The following is a 16,551-nucleotide window of genomic DNA, read 5'->3' on the forward strand; positions in this document are numbered from 1 at the left end:
CCAGCCACCCCTACTATTACTATTTTATTTTGGGTCTTTTTTTTTGGGGGGGGGGGTTGCAGGGCAGTGGGGTTTCAGGTGGCTTACATGTCACACAGCTGGGTGATAAGTTGGGTGTACAGGGCTGGATGTGGCCTCAGGTGCTCATGGCTCCAGGGCTGGTGCACCATCCATTGTGCCACCTGTCCATACCTACTTCTATTACATTTAATTTTAATTTTTTTCTCTCCCCTTTATCACTCAATTAAGTTTATATTTATGGGGGGTTATTTCGTTTACTTTTTTTTTTAAGTTTTTGCAAGGCAATGGGGTTAAGTGGCTTGTCCAAGGCCACAGGGCTAGGTAATTATTAAGTGTCTGAGGCCGGATTTGAATTCAGGTACTCCTGACTCCAAGGCCGGCGCTCTATCCACTACACCACCTAGCCACCCATTCATTTACTCTTAAACAAGAATATTTTATTAATGTAAAAAACATTTGTACAAAATTTTCAAGATTCAATAAAGAAAATATTTTGTTCGATGTCTGAGAACTTAAGATCTCATTATTTGAGTAATTTTTTTTGGAGGGGGAGGTATTTAAAAATTGCTCTTGCTGCATCTCTCTTTTTAAATGCTTTCCCATTGGATTTCTACAAAGTTTTAAAAATGAAGTTAAACATGCAATGCCATGTTCAGCTAGTCTGTCCTTAAAGCCATCTAGAACCACCCTGACGGAACCTATTAAGCAGCTCAAAGAGAAGATCCCAAATGTGGTATCTTTGCCCTGGTACATGGCTTAGATAATCAGAGTATCCCTGGGGAACATTAAATTTCCTTTGCTTCAGAGCATTATGCATAATAAATTTTCTGAATGTTCATTTAATTTCCTAGGTTGTCCAGATACGGTTCTCAGGCCTGAGATATCTCCCACTACAATTTAATCAATTTTTATAAGTCATCTCCTGTGAATGTGGTAAGCATTCATCAACCTATCACTGTCTTTCTCAAGTTAAAAATTTTAACACTACAAAACTGACTAAACTGTGGTGATCTCACCAGGCAGATTTTATTCATTTTAATTACAATGGTACTATCAAGGTGAAGTTGGACTAAGAACCCTTAAGGGTATACTAGTTATCACCAAACTTACCAAATATTGTTTCCTTTGTCCAAGTGATAGTTCAGAGGAAGTGCTATCACTTTTATTTATAAAACAAATGTTCAAAAACTAAGATGAATCCAATCCTGGGAGGACTAAAAGGGTATTGGACTAAAAGGGAGATGTTTAGGGAAAGGACATAAAGCTGAGAAGACACTGAATGTTCTCACAAACATTAGGAAGTTTAGTTCCATGGCAGAACAAACCTGAGTCATATAGATGACATGGATTTAAATGCAATCAAAGTTACTGACTCCAGAGTCTTAAGTCCAAGCTTCTGGGACGGTTTCCTTGTGACACCCCAAGTAAGGCTGCCTATCTCACATCAGCTCCCCAAAACTAGGAAAGCTATTTTTGACAGTAGGAAAAGAACAGATAAGGGCTTTTTGCTAGTTAACAATTTTATTCTATGCAGAGCACAATAAGGAATTCCTGTCTGTCCCAGGAACCTTCTCCCTCTTTTCCCATCAGAGACATCAGTAATAGTAATGAGCATTTGGCAGCAGCTTCCGAGGCGAGGAACTGAATACTTACTTTCACTGACCCTCTGAAACTAGGACCCACAGCCAATTCTGAAACCTGAAAAACCCTAATAAACCAAAGCCACAGATGCTCATGGAGCAACTAAGGTCATAAACACATACATACAGAAGGTCATAGAAGAAATAGACCCAGTTCCTTACAAGTAAAGCTCTGGAACTAGACTCTACATTTATTCCAGTGAAGTATGCTGTCACAGTCTCTGCAGGAGTTTCAGGATGTTTATCTTTTTATCTCTTCCTCTTGATCCTTTATAGACAAAGCCATTCCTACTTATGAGCTAGTCAGAGGGACATCAGAAACATATCCACTGCTTCCTGATTTGTCACAGTGAAAGCAACACTAAAGAAATCTCATAACCTTTATTCCCTCCTAGAGGGTGGGCCCAGTTCCATTGTTAGGAACAACCACTTCTTTTAGAATTAAAAATAAAAAATCCAACTGTCAAAAAACTTGGTTTTAAAAATTAAATGAAAAAAATTTCAAACTGAGTTCAAAACAGATATCAACAGAGAAAGCAAAGTGGCTCATTTAAGTTAATCCTTCTACATGTTAACACCAAATATAACTTTTTTTCAAAAGAAATGCAGTATTGTGCTTCCCAACTTCCTGCCACAGAACTAATACCTCTGGCCCTGCTCCCCCCAGAGGCAGTTACAAAACATCCCAACAAGCCTTGAAGGTAATCACTGATCACCTGGAGGGGTAGAAGGGGACATCTGAGAATTTTCATTCTAGGATTCTTGTGAAGACCAAATTCCAACTCACAAGCCCTGGGGTAGTGTGAAAAACAGAGGCACAAAGGATTCCAAAGACTGGCTGACTCATCAGCAGGTGGAAAGAAGGATAAGGAAGCCTGTCTCTCAGGCTACCTACCCCATCTCAGCATGGTTTTCAGGGAAGAGTTTGGGCTCAGTCTAGTGCTTGTTCTGAGAAAGGAGAGAGGACAGTAAAGGGGTGGCTGAGCTCACCTTGCCCTAAAGCAGGATCTAGTTGAGAGCTGCCTCACCCTTGCACAGTGACTTTCACAGGGGGCTTATGCCGGCCCCCCCCTGCCCCAAGGATAAATGAGGGACCGGCATCCTTAGAGCAATCTATTATTCCCTCCAGGTTCCAGGGCCAACCCACCACGTTCTCTCTGGTGGATCTTCTGGTGCTGTAATAGGTGCTGCTTCTGGACAAAACTCTTCTCACACTGTGCACAGCTGTAGGGCCGTTCACCTGTGTGGATGCGCTGATGCCGCACCAGGTCAGAAGGATGGCTAAAATTCTTGCCACAGTATCCACAGATAAGTGAACTGCGGCTCTTCCTCCAAGGGATGTGGCCTGGTAGTGCTACTAGACTGTTGGGTGAGAACCTCTCTTGGACTCGCTGGCCCACACTTGAGCCTTCCTTCAGGTGATATCGCTGGTGGGTCACAAGGCTTGCCTTACAACTGAAACTTCTCAAACACTCCTCACACCGGTGCGGCTTCACCTTCTTGGACTGAGGTTTGAGTTGGGGCCTGGGCCGTAGATTCTCCTCAGGCTCTGGATCCCCAAAGGACCCCCAACCAGGGTGGGTCCTCATATGAGCAGCCAGCTGCTGCTTGTATCGGAAACTGACATCACACTCAGAGCACTCATATGCACCAGTGGCTGGAGGGCTCCGAGGGTGAGCCAGACTCCTTTTCAACCTCATGCCCTGTCTACACTCCTGACCTGATCGGGCTTGCCCACTAGATTTCCGCTTTCGATGAAAGCCCAAGGTTTTGGCATCACTTCGGTCTTGGTCACACTGAATAGCTTCTTGCAGTTTAGCAACTTCTGGGTCAGTCTCCAAAAGGATGGAGTGGTCCTGACCATCCCAAGTTGCAGCCTGCTCAGGAATTAGCAAAGTATGCTGTTCAACACTACCAGAAAACTCTCCAGGAAAGTCTTCATGACTTTCTTGATGGTACTTCATCTCCTGTTTGATCACAACTCCATCTGCTGTAGGGGAAAAGAGGAAAAACAAAAAAATTGAAATAGAATCTAACACCATTTGACTAGACAAAAAAAAATCTTAAAACTTTGCCTTTAAAGAGCTCCTTAGAAGTTATCAAAACAGCAAATGATTTAGGAATGTAACATTTTATCTACAGCAAATCAAGAGAAAACTAGTCTTAGCACTTAAAACCACTAAAGCCATTATATATATTTGTCTGACTTTTGGTTTTTCTGTCATCCTATTTATATCTTTTAGGATTACTCTAAAATATCTTGTTTTAAAACTTTCTTCCTGCCTTATTTGAATGTTCCTTCAACTTTCACCTCTTCTTCAAGCTCCTTTTATTCCATAGTGTTGAGAAGGGAAACGTGAAAATACTTTTCTACCATCTTTTCTAGCGTATTAGAACAATAAGGCATTTCAGGGTTTAGAGGAGAATTAGGTGTGTCATCCTTCAACTACAAGAAATAGGGCAACAACCTGAAGCAACCTGTTAAAGTTACTGTATTTTTTTCTCCATTTCTGCCCCTAAGTTCTTCACTCCATACTTTCCCCTCCCATTACCAAACCAAAAACCAAACTAAAACCAAAAACCTCCAAGTGAAAGCAGAAAGAACACAGGAAAAGACAGCTCTGCCACTGTCCTAGATTGGAGGCTTAGCTTGAGACCTCTGCCCCATTCTAACCACACTCATATCTCCTACAACTGTCTTCCAGCAGTCCTCTGATGGGTAACTATGTCTGTCCCTGAACCCCTCCCCACAAGTATCATGTATCTTCCCCTGTCTATATCCCTGTTGGCTTCCCCCATTCACCCTCTGCATATTCATCCTCCTGTTCTCAATTACCTGGGCCCAGTCCCCATGTGGCTTTGAATGGTGTTGTCAAGCCCTCCTTCCTATCACTCACTCACTCACTCACTCACTCACCCACCCACCCACCCTCCCTCCCTCCCTTCCCCACAGGAATGGACACATTTGCATTATGTAAAAATCACTTTGTGGAAGATTCCACTTATATAAAGTGAAAACTTTATTTATATCTTCTCTCCTTTCAGATAGCAATCACCCTAGTTCAAGGTCTCATCACCAGTAATAAATTTCTAACTAGTTTCCCTGCCTCATGTCTTTTTTCACTCTAACCCAACCTTCACACAGACTTATGAAAAAGTGATTTTCCTAAAGCTTAAGTCTGATCATATCATCTGCTGTGCACCTTAAGAAACTCTAGTGGTTGGTTCTCTTATTTCATGTTTATCTCATTTCTTAATTTCTATTTTTTAAGTTTTATATATTTACATAATTATCAGTAAAATTGTACGTATATTTAACTTAAATTAAGTAAATACATATGTTTTGGGGATGCAGGAATAAAATTTTTTTACTGATGGGGTGTGAGAAAAAGTTCTGACTTTTGGTTTCAGGACTTCTGCTTATTTAAATGAATCAACAGTAAGGGTTATTGTTACTTTTTTCTCAAGCCAGACTGGTCATTGTGATAAAAAAAAAAAAAAAAAATGTAGTGAGAATGAATGATATATAGGCAGAGAGGCCAAATGAACATGAGAAGAGGAAGGGTAATACACAGCTCTGGTGCCTACAGTATTGAAAGTTTGGGTCTCACTCTCTTCATAAGATTTGTGGGATATAGCTTGAATATGGCTGTTAGGACCTTATACAAAAGAAAAAGAATATTTAAAAGGGGGTAGAGCAACAATACCATCTATTTAGAAGGTATGTGAGGAAACTCAGAGAGAGTAAATAAAAGCAGAGACAGATGTGATATTGTCACTGGAGTATATCACAAATTGCCTGGATTTTACAAGAATTATTTGTTTGGGAATGAAGACCCAACACATTCCCCCCCCAAAAGGAGAAACATCCATAATACAAATCTTGTTTGAAAGCATATGCTGGGGGCGGCTAGGTGGCACAGTGGATAGAGCACCGGCCCTGGAGTCAGGAGTATCTGAGTACAAATCCGGCCTCAGACACTTAATATTACCTAGCTGTGTGGCCTTGGGCAAGCCACTTAACCCCATCTGCCTTGCAAAAACCTTAAAAAAAAAAAAAAAGCATATGCTGCAGTTCTCTTTCTAGCTAAAGTATTGGGTATGAATAATGAAAAGCAAGTCATATCAGAGTTCAAGGAAATGCTTTCAAACCAGGGCTGCCATCATGTGACCTGCAAGTCACTTATCCTGGCTGAACCTCAGTTTTCTTTTGAAAAACAAGGGGTTGGAACTAGATGCTGATTTCAAAATTTTCCCTCCTCTCCCACCTCATTGGTAGGAATCAGAGTATTCATGAGTATCTTTGTGGCTTCTGCTGCTACAGCACTCACAAAGGTGCATGAAAAATGTGAGAAGGTGAGAGTCACAGAAAGACTGGGGAAAAACAGCCAGAGATTAAGTCTTACAAGTATTTACTGAATGGCCCAATAAAAGGCATTTTGGCTAGTGGAGGATAGGTTAGGTAAAATGGCTCTGCAACAGAAATTTATGATTTGATCAACTTGGGTCTCATTTTGTGTGAGAGAATTAAAGGATCTGCCCTTAATCTTTCCTTTTTTTTTCTTTTTTTAGGTTTTTGCAAGGCAGATGGGGTTAAGTGGCTTGCCCAAGGCCACACAGCTAGGTAATTATTAAGTGTCTGAGACCGGATTTGAACCCAGGTACTCCTGACTCCAGGACTGGTGCTTTATCCACTGTGCCACCTAGCCGCCCCCTAATCTTTCCTTAAAAGAGAACTGCTTGAGTGCTAATGAAGGAAGGCATAAATCAAAGTCAAGTAGAGCATCCATGAAGACAATCATGTGGGCTTTGTACCCTTTGTTGTCATCTCTTTGGGTCTCTTCTTTCACAATATAAATATGGCAATGTTTTGCATGATTTAACAAGAACAATTTATATCAAAGTGCTTACTATCACAAAGAGGGAAGTGATTGAGAAGTGTAGCTGAAAAAAATTTTGAAACTCAAAATTTAAAAGAAATGAATGTTATAAAATTGTCTTTATATGTAATTGGGGGGAAATATTATTAAAGCAATAAAATAAATATGGTGCTTTCTCTGAGATGACCTGCCCATATGTACATAGTTGTTTCAATGTTAGCTCCCCCATTAAGCTGTGAGCTCCTGTGTTGCCTTTCTTTGTAACTCCAGTCCTTAGCACAGGGACTGTCCCAGGTTAAGTGCTTCATAAAATGCCTACTGACCACTGACTGAACCCAAGTCAGATATTGGAAACAGCACTGATTCAGTCTTGGCAGTTCCCTTTTTAACTACAAATAATGTCATCTGTTAAAGAATTAGTGATCTGGAACACATCAGAATCTATCCATTTTCTAACTGAGTCTTTTACTTTTAAGACCAGCATTGTCCAGGATCCTTTGAATAAAAGTATAATTATAATGCTAACTAACATTTATTAATAATGTAAGGAAAGACCTCATCTACAATCTGTCCCAAAGTAGTCAAAGATGGGTTCCAGAGGAAAGCAGGAGAGTAAGGTCCTTCAGTGGAAACAACTACTCTAAGTTGCAGTAGAAAGTCTCCTGGAGCCACTCACCTGGGTACAGATCAACAGGGCTCTCCCCAGCCAATTCCCCCAGTTCCTCTGTACCAGATCCTTCTTCCTGGTTGGCCAGGATCTCAGGGTTGGAAATAGCACAGTCTGAGAACAAGGAAGGAAAAAAAAAGAAACACTGAGCATATGCTTACTGATTGATGACCAAAATCCCCAATGTTTGGCCTTAGGAGAACTATTACTATTTTCCTCCCTTCCTGGCTGCCTAAATCACTTTGTAAACTCAGATTATGGAATGCATAAATTTTCAAATAAATGAACGCTAAAAAATTACCATTGCATATAATTGGAAAAATAACATAAAACTTAAATCCATAGATTATGTTATTTTTGTTGTTTAGTTTTCAGCTATGTCCGATTCTTCATAATCCCTTTGGGGATTTTCTTGGCAAAGGGACTGGGATGGTTTGTGATTCTTTTCTCCAGTCCATTTTACAGATGATAGATGAAACTTATTTTGCCCACGTGGTTAATAATCAAGTGTTTCTATTTTGTGCATTTTTATTTCCCAAAAATCTTTGATATTTTAAAAGACAAAGTTTAGGAAAACATAATTGACCACATATTAACAAATCTAACAGAAATCATGAGATTATCTCAATAGATGCTGAAAAAGCACCCATTTCTACTAGACAGAATAGGAATAAATGGAATGTTCCTTAAAATGATCAAACAGCATTTATCTAAAACCATCCACAAGCATGATATGTAATGGGGATATAAGCTAGAAGCAATCCCAATAAGATCGGGGTGAAACAAGGATGTCTGTTTATTGAATGAGTACTAAAGCACTATTGCTGGGGATACAAAGATACAGAATGACTTAGACTTTTCTCAAGAAGTTTATAGCTATAATTATTATACAAGAGTAACTGATTTAATACAAAAGAGAGATCCATGCACTATAGCAAAAACAAAGATGTATAATAAAAAAGACTTGAAATCAAAAGACCTAATTTTGATTGCTGACTCTTAATACTTAAAGGTTTAATGTTCCCAGGAAAATAATTTTACCTCTTTCACTTTATAAAGATATGGAGATAGGGGTGGCTAGGTGGCACCGTGGATAAAGCACAGGCCCTGGAGTCAGGAGTACCTGGGTTTAAATCCAGATCTCAGACACTTAATAATTACCTAGCTGTGTGGCCTTGGGCAAACCACTTAACCACATTGCCTTGAAAATAAATAAACGAATGAATGAATGAATAAACAAACAAATCAATAAGTGAACAAATTTAAAAATGAATGAACAAAAAAACAAGCAAATAAATACATGTAGACATGGTTTTCACGAGCAATTTAATTATGATGTAAGGCCTTGTCGACCTAGAGTAGAGAACAGAATCAATAGCTTCACAGAAAAATTCTCCAAAAAGGAATCTGTGAGGGAGGTACTAGATGGAACATTAACAACAAATAGTTTTAAAATACAACTATAAATTGTTCAAGTCAAGGTAAGCTGGTTTACCCTTTGCCATACTCTACAACCTTCTGACTCATTTTCCTCTACTCGGTGTATACTAGGAAGGGAACACAAATTCACTCTAAGAGCAAGTTTTTTAAGAAAAAAGTACAAATAAGTGATTCCATTACCCTGAAGATTGGATTTATGATCTCTAAGATCATTTTTTTTTATTTTTAAAGATTGTATTTGAGTTTTGAGTTTTACAATTTTTCTTCCAATCTTACTTCTCTCCCCACCTCACCCCTACCCCCATGGAAAGCAATCTGTCAGTCTTTTATTTTGTTGTCATGTTGTACATTGATCCAAACTGAGTGTGATGAAACAAAAAGTGTAAGAGATAACAAGATCAGACTATTAAGATATCTGGCTGGCTTTTTTTTTCTAAATTAAAGGGAATAGTCCTTGAAATCTGTTCAAACTCCACAGCTCTTTACCTGGATACAGATGGTATTCTCCATTGCAGACAGCCCAAAATTGTCCCTGGTTCTTGCACTAATGGAACAAGCAAGTCCATCAAGGTTGAACATCACCCCCTAAGTTAGGGTGTAGTATTTTTCTGGTTCTGCTCATAAGATCATTTTCAACTCTAAATCTATATAGCGTTGTAAGTAGTATTTTAAAAGCAATAGTACTCTATTATTCACAACACTATTCTCCAAAAACATCACTACACCTTTCTTCTCATTTTATCACAATAAAAACCAGGGAGCCAAGAATGATTATCAACCATTATGACAGATAAGGAAAGAAGAAAAATGACTTGCCCAAATTACTGAGAGTAATTAAATTCAATTTTCCTGACTCCTGATCCAGTACCTTTTCCATTTGATCATTCTTTTCTTCTTAACAAGGAAACTCAAGATCTACCCAAGGTGATGAAAGATAATAATTGCCAGAGGGACTTTTAAATATCTTTGAAAATGAGGAAAGGGAGATTCCTATTATCATAAGGGTTCCCAAATACAATTTATTAACAACTTGGGCCTAGTTCAATAAATGTTCCAATCCCAGAATCCAGAATAACCAAAACAATTCTAAAAAGCGAGGCTCCCTTACCCAGAGAGACAAGGGTCTCAAAATTGCTCTTCATCACACTCCTGAAAAGCTCTTTTTGCCAATCATCCAGGTTCTCCCATTCTTGCTCTGAGAAATAGACTCCATCATTTTCAAAAGTCCCAGGCACCTGAAACCACAAAGGTCACACACACACACATGTCATGTTGGCACAGCTTGACCATTCAAGAAAATAGCAGGGAATCAGAAACCAAAGAATATACTACACAAAATCAAGCATCTCCTTCTAACCCTCAACTCCAGATCTAGAAATTACCTTGGGAACCTCGCTCTTGCTGCCTGGGGGAAGCCGAAGGATCCAGAAGTTCCTGTTTCTGAGTAGGTTCTCCATATTTTCTAGCCTCCTCTGGAGCAACCCATACTCCTGTACCAGGGTACCCAACACAGCCCATTTGCCCTCCAACTGGTTCCCAAACTCTACTGCTGTCTTCTCATAATCAGCCAGTTTCTTCTCTGCTGTCCCTGTCCTCCCCTCCAGGGTCTGTAAACGGACAGCCTGGGATTCCACTTTCTTCTCCACTGCCTGAATGGCTGCCACCACAGTCCAGAGGGAGATCTCTGTACTCTGTAGGTAGGAATCTTTCTCTGAGGCTGGAGGTGGCAGTGAAGAGGAACTTACAGGTGTAGACCGTCGTTTTCCTTTATTCTGAGGAATGAAAGACAGAATTAGACAATGACAGTTAAAACATACAGCAACATGAAAGGAACTACCATGCTTCAAAGGTGTTAACAATGTCTAGGTTAGAATATGGGGTATTTTCCTGGTTAAAAAAATAAAAGCACCACCCAGATTTCACTGAGCTTGCTGACATTTAGCATCATCCTACAAGTGGAAGGTAAAACTCAAAAGAAGCCTAACGAAGTATGACTTTCTGAGATTGTATTTCTTTTGAGGGAGAAGGGAGAGAAAGTGGGGTTAGTAGTAATACTGATAATCCAAATAAATGAAATCCACAAATAATCCTCCAACCAATACCACCACCTCCAGGGAAGACCCAACAGCCAAGATCCCCCCCCCAGAAGAACCAGCTATTGGTTACCAAATGCTTATTTCTGTTCTAGGTGTCAGTCTATTGGAAAGAACACAATTAGGAGTCAAGAGAGCTAGTTTCTAGTTCCTGATCTGAGACTAGCTGCATGGATAATTGTTTCCTCATTTGTAAAATAAAATCACAAGTTTGTAAGCATTTATGATGTGCCAGGACTAAGAATTTGGGGTGCAATGGTCAAAAGAAAAAATAGAGGAAAATCTAATTGGGGGGGGAGAGGAAAAGGATACTAGGACTACATTTTTTAAAGGTCTATTCCAACGCCAAAATATGATGAGTCTACATAAAAGCTGACAACCCAAGCACAACTTAAGTTTTGCTTGGCCACCCTAGCATATCCTGCCCTATTGCTCCCATCACTTTTCTTGTTTTGCATCCCTAGAAACACATAACATTCTTTTCCCACTTTTCCTGTTACTATGTCCTATCTATTTTTTCACCCTTGATAAGAACCTTAAACTGACTGGGACCTTGGCAGTGCTGGAAAGGCAGACTACCCAGTGGCAGACCAATAGCATAGATTTATCAATCAGTTGCCTGGGGTCAAAGATACAGTCTGAGGGCAGCTAGGTGGCGCAGTGGATAGAGCACCAGCCCTGGAGTCAGGAGTACATGAGTTCAAATCCGGCCTCAGACACTTTATAATTACCTAGCTGTGTGGCCTTGGGCAAGTCATTTAACCCACTCCCTTAAAATTAAAAAAAAAATACAGTCTGGAGCTGTTCAAAACGGGCTGAAATCAACCGACCCAGGTAGAAAGTTTCAAGACTAAAATGCCTGGCCTCCTTAGCAATGTACCCTAAACTAACTGAGTAAACTTGGCTATCTGGCCTATCAGTCTATCCTATAAGCTGCTGGCAAAAAACTGCCAGTTCTTCAAATGTTCAAAAATGGTCAAAGGAGAAAAAAAATACACATATACAAGAGACTTACACACACACACACACACACACACACATCGGTTTTGCCTGTATTTTAGATTTATAAAGCAAGGCCCATGATCACATGGTAAATGCTAAATAAGTGACAGTAAATAGAAGAAAACAGGAAAAGAAGATGAAAAGAAACAGATACAAATTTTCAAATCTTGTTGAGACTACTTCATGGATCCTTTGGACAAATTCAAGGACAAATTCAATTTCTAAACAGTATCTATATTTGAGGTCACCAGTTTCCCAAATGTATAGATCTTATGCTTTCATTGAATTTGTTATTTAGAAGCTCCCTATCCACCACTGATTTTTCTCCCCTAATATAATAAGCAATAACACTCTCCAGTGTTTTGAAATGAAACCATCAGACAAGGCCTCCTTCACTTTAGAAAACACAACACAAAATACAAAGTAATGGCTACTAAAAAAAAAACTGGTTCCAAAGACCTGAGAACTATTAACTATGAAAAACTGCTCCAAGTCACTGATATTCAGAGAAATGAAAATTACAACAACCGGGAAGTTTCACCTCATAGCCAGAAAACCAGCAACCAAAACAAAAGATGGAAATAGTCACTGCAGAAGTAACCTTGTTTTTGTTTTTCTTGTGAGGCAAATGGGGTTAAGTGGCTTGCCCAAGGCCACACAGCTAGGTAATTATTAAGTGTCTGAGGTGGGATTTGAACTCAGCTACTCCTGACTCCAGGGCTGGTGCTCTATCCACTATGCCACCTAGCTGCCCCCTGCGGAAGTAACTTTGAAATAAAGGTATATTAATATATGTATTAGTTCAAACATTCTGGAAAGTAAATTGAAATTAAGTTAAAAACCCACAGCAATATGCAATGGATGTCAAAGAAAAGTTAAGATCCCAGCTTCACCCACATATTCATGGCAGCGCTTTTTGTGGTAGCAAAGAACTGAAATAAGTAGATGCTCATAAATTAGAAAATAACTAACAGAGGTATATTAATATAATACAATAATACTACGCCACACAAAACGCTGAATATGAAAAATTCAAAGAAGCCTGGAAAGATTTAAACAATGACTACAATAATGTAAAAAGAAACTTTAAAAAACCTGAAAACTTTAATTATGATAAAAAAAAAGTTGGCCCTGGAAGAAAAAGTATGAGGAAATACATCTCTCTTCTTTTTTGCAGAAGACCATGCATGCACGCAGGCGTGTGCGCACGTGTGTGCACACACACACACACATCGCTAAAGGGTATATAAATAGGGAGGGATATCTGTTTCATACTGCATCAGACATTTCTGTCCTAGTGGGGAAAGGGAAGGAACATGTATTAAGCACCTACTCTGTTCCAGGTTCTGTGCCAAGCACTTTACACATGCTCCCTCATTTGCTCTTCAAAACAGTCCTGGACCAGATGATCTTCTCATCCCCATTTTAGCCAAGGTTAAGGGATTTGCTCAGCATCCTGAGGCTAGCTAGTGCTAGGCCAGATCTGAACTCAGGTCTTGAGGACTTGACACTAAGCATTCCATTCACTGTGACACCTAGCTGCTCATAAACATCTGGTGCAAGTTTGCATTTCTAATGTCTAGCTCATTGTTTTGCTCATAATTATTAAAACGTCTGTTGCTGAATCCCAAATATAAGCCCCCAAAAAAAAGCATTGCAGGATCCCTCCCCTACTAAGTTTATAGGGAGAAAGAAGAGATGACCAAATAAGGCCATCCCTCTATGTTAAGCAGAGTTCTTTTGTCTGCATCGTTCTTCCATTCTGTCTCTATTGTGATTGCTCCAATCAACCCTTCCTACTCTTACGTATCAATTTCTACCTGTGTTGACTTCTTTTTGTTCTAAAAACAAGCTGCTATCCCCTGTTAAAAAAATCCTCTTTCCTTTAACTTAATATTCTTTTAAGCTGCAATCTTTTCTTCTTAGAGGGGGCAAGTCCTGAGGCTGAAGTCAGAAGATCAGAGTTGGTATCTGGCCTCAGATTCTTACTAGGTGTGACCTTAGGCAAGTCACAAAATGTGGTTAATGATTGTGCTACAAGGACTGAGAGAGATAATATCTGTGTAGCATTTAGCCAGTGCTAAGCACATTATAGGCACAAAATACTTGTTACCCTCCTTCACTGCTAAATTTTTCTCACTTTCTTTTGGAACCACCAACCCCTTGGTCTCTTTAAGATATGGTTTCTATGTCCACCACTCTACAGAAATTGCTTCCTCCAAGATCTCAGCAGTTTTTGCTTTTTTGGGGGTTTTTTTAGGTTTTGCAAGGCAAATGGGGTTAAGTGGCTCGCCCAAGGCCACACAGCTAGGTAATTAGTAAGTGTCTGAGACCAAATTTGAACTCCGGGTACTCCAGACTCCAGGGCCAGTGCTCTAGCCATTCATTGCACCACCTAGTGACCCCTCAGAAGTGTTTTTAATCATCAAATGCATTCCTTCCTTTAGATAATCTTTGATTGCTTTGTTTTGTTTTGTTTTTAGTTTTTACAAGGCAATGGGGTTAAGTGGCTTGCCCAAGGTTACACAGCTAGATAATTTTTATGTGTCTGAGGTCGGATTTGAACCCAGGTACTCCTGACTCCAGGGCTGGTACACTATCCACTGCACCACCAGCCTCAACAAACCTGATTGGTTTTTTTTGCAAGGCAAATGGGATTAAGTGGATTGCCCAAGGCCAACAGCTAGATAATTAAGTGTCTGAGGCTGCATTTGAACTCAGGTACTCCTGACTCCAGGGCCAGTGTTCAGTCCACTGCCACCTAGCTGCCCCTCCTTGATTTCTTTGGAAATACTCTTAGGGTTCTTTAATCCCTTTTGAGTATAATCACAGACCTGCCCTCTTTCTACTCCTCCCAAAGTATCCTCAATCCTCTTCTCTACAAAGGAGAAGTAAATCCTCAGCCAAATTTAAGTTAGTATGCTTTTCAGGCCTCAATCTCTCTCTAGAGTTCATTCAAAAGATCACTACCAATCTCACCAATTACTTCATATTTAACAAGTATAAAACTGAATTACCAAGCCTCCCATAAACCATGTAGTTTAGTACTGCACAAGCGAAAGAGGATTCAAATTTTTAAACAAGCAGCACTAATTCCCAACTTTCAAAAGGATCAGTCCCTATTTTTAGTCCCTATTGTTGCACCAAGAAATCAGGAAATCTTCGGGCGGCTAGGTGGCGCAGTGGACGGAGCACAGGCCCTGGAGTCAGGTGGACCTGAGTTCAAATCCGACCTCAGACACTTAATAATTCCCCAGCTGTGTGGCCTTGGGCGAGCCACTTAATCCCATTAGCCTTGCAAAAAAAAAAAAACCTAATAAAATAAAATAAAGTAAAATAAAACAAAGTAAAGTAAAGTAAAATAAAGTAAAGTACAGCAAAATAAGGTAAAATAAAGTAAAGTAAAGTAAAATAAAACCGTGCCTAGTGAGTTAGAGCCAATGTTGTAACCCCAGTCTCCTCGGTTTTCCAGTCTGTAAGATGGGAGCAGCTGGGCGGCGGAGCCCGGCAGGAAGGCTCATCTTCCCGACTCCCAGCCCGGCCTGTGCCCCTCACCGGCTGTGCCCCTCACCGGCTGTGCCCCCGGGGTCCTCCGTTCCCTCACCGGCCAAACCGCCCGGCCACGAGGTCCCGGGGAGTCCAGCGCGCAGAGACCGTTGGGGCTGCGCTTCTAGAATGTTCCGAACGCTCTGACTGGGGGGGGCAGTTGGGGGGACAAAGGGCCGGGGCCCAAGGCGGGGGGCGGGGGGGGGGCAGTCAGGGCCGCTCCCCCGGGGCCCGGGGGAAAGATGCCCGCGGCCCTGGGTTCGAAGGCTGCGCGGCTCCTGACCCTCCAGGAACAAGACGGCAGGCGCTCGCTTCGGGGGCCCCGGCCGGACTTTGGAGGCCCCCCTCCCCGCCTCGGCCTCCGTTTCCCCGCCCGGTCACGGAGGCGCCTCGCCCCGGGCCGAGCCAGTCCCCGCGGGGCGGCCGGCGCCTCAGGCCGGGCCTCGGCGCCGCCGGGCCCGCCTCCGTCCCCCCCTCCCAGGGCTCCCGCGGCCCGCGGAGACGCTCACCGGGTGCGGAGCCGCCTCGGCCATGGCTGCCCGCCGCCGCCGCCGCCGCCCCAAATGGCCGTCCGTGCGCCCGGCCCCCACAGCAGCGGCAACCGCCGCAACCGCCGCCGCCGCCGCCGCCGCCGCCACCGCCGTGTTGACCCGAACTGCATGCTGGGAGCCGCGGCCGCCGCGCCCGCCAAGAGCCGCCCCCAGCGCCGCCGCCCCGCCCGCCTGCGGCGCAGCGCCGCCCGCCGGCCGGGAGGACGACTCGCAGCCGGGGCGGCCGGCGCGTGCGCGGCCCGGGCCACCGCCCAGGCCGGCTTTGCCGCCCCGCCTCCGGCCGCCTCGGGGGCCCCGCGTTCATCCGCGGACACTGTTCATGGGGAGAGAAAAAGATCATTTCATTCTATTATTTTTTTTATCGTTTTTTAGGATTGTTTGCCAGGCCATGGGGTTCAGTGGCTTGCCCGAGGCCACACAGCTAGGTCATTTAAGTGTCTGAGGCCACATTTGAACTCTGTGCCACCCAGCCACCCCAAGAAGATCATTTTAAAGACAGATAAAACGATCAAACAAAATAATTAAATCTCGGGCCCTTCCTAAGTGTATCATCCATCAAGGGAGGGAATGTCTCAAAGGTTTTAGTGCAGTCTCTGCAATCTTACTGTGATGTGGCAATCCATAACTATGCATCTATTGTAGAAAATAAGGATCAGGGAGCCATAAAGTGAGAATACTCATTTAGAATTTAATTTATCGTTTATTTAGAAT

General features: G+C 42.0%; 1 protein-coding gene across 2 annotated transcripts; it reads right to left on the bottom strand.

The window, feature by feature from the left end:
* Window positions 1-499: 499 nt before the first annotated feature.
* Window positions 500-15,917, bottom strand: ZNF212 (zinc finger protein 212). 2 transcript variants are annotated; one of them, XM_074193444.1, is made up of 5 exons: window positions 15,799-15,917; window positions 10,031-10,420; window positions 9,757-9,883; window positions 7,218-7,322; window positions 500-3,648 (listed from the first exon to the last, which is right to left on the bottom strand). In XM_074193444.1, the coding sequence occupies exons 1-5, from the start codon at window positions 15,820-15,822 to the stop codon at window positions 2,765-2,767; spliced, it is 1,530 nt and encodes a 509-aa protein (XP_074049545.1). In that variant the 5' UTR covers window positions 15,823-15,917; the 3' UTR covers window positions 500-2,764. The 2 variants fall into 2 exon arrangements, with proteins under 2 accessions (XP_074049545.1, XP_074049544.1); XM_074193443.1 differs by having other exon boundaries at window positions 502-3,651; window positions 15,799-15,915.
* Between the last annotated feature and the right edge of the window lie 634 nt (window positions 15,918-16,551).

Source organism: Macrotis lagotis, chromosome 7, assembly GCF_037893015.1.
Source record: "Macrotis lagotis isolate mMagLag1 chromosome 7, bilby.v1.9.chrom.fasta, whole genome shotgun sequence".
Lineage (NCBI taxonomy): Eukaryota > Metazoa > Chordata > Mammalia > Peramelemorphia > Peramelidae > Macrotis > Macrotis lagotis.

Bases quoted from the DNA above. Each gene is read 5' to 3' on its own strand.
- ZNF212 (XM_074193443.1), bottom strand. From the start codon at position 15,822: ATGGCCGAGGCGGCTCCGCACCCG. The intron at 9,884-10,030 runs GTAATTTCTAGA...TTGTGGTTTCAG, and splicing joins GCAAGAGCGAGGTTCCCAAG to GTGCCTGGGACTTTTGAAAA. The intron at 3,652-7,217 runs GTGAGTGGCTCC...TTTCCCCTACAG, and splicing joins CCCTGTTGATCTGTACCCAG to CAGATGGAGTTGTGATCAAA.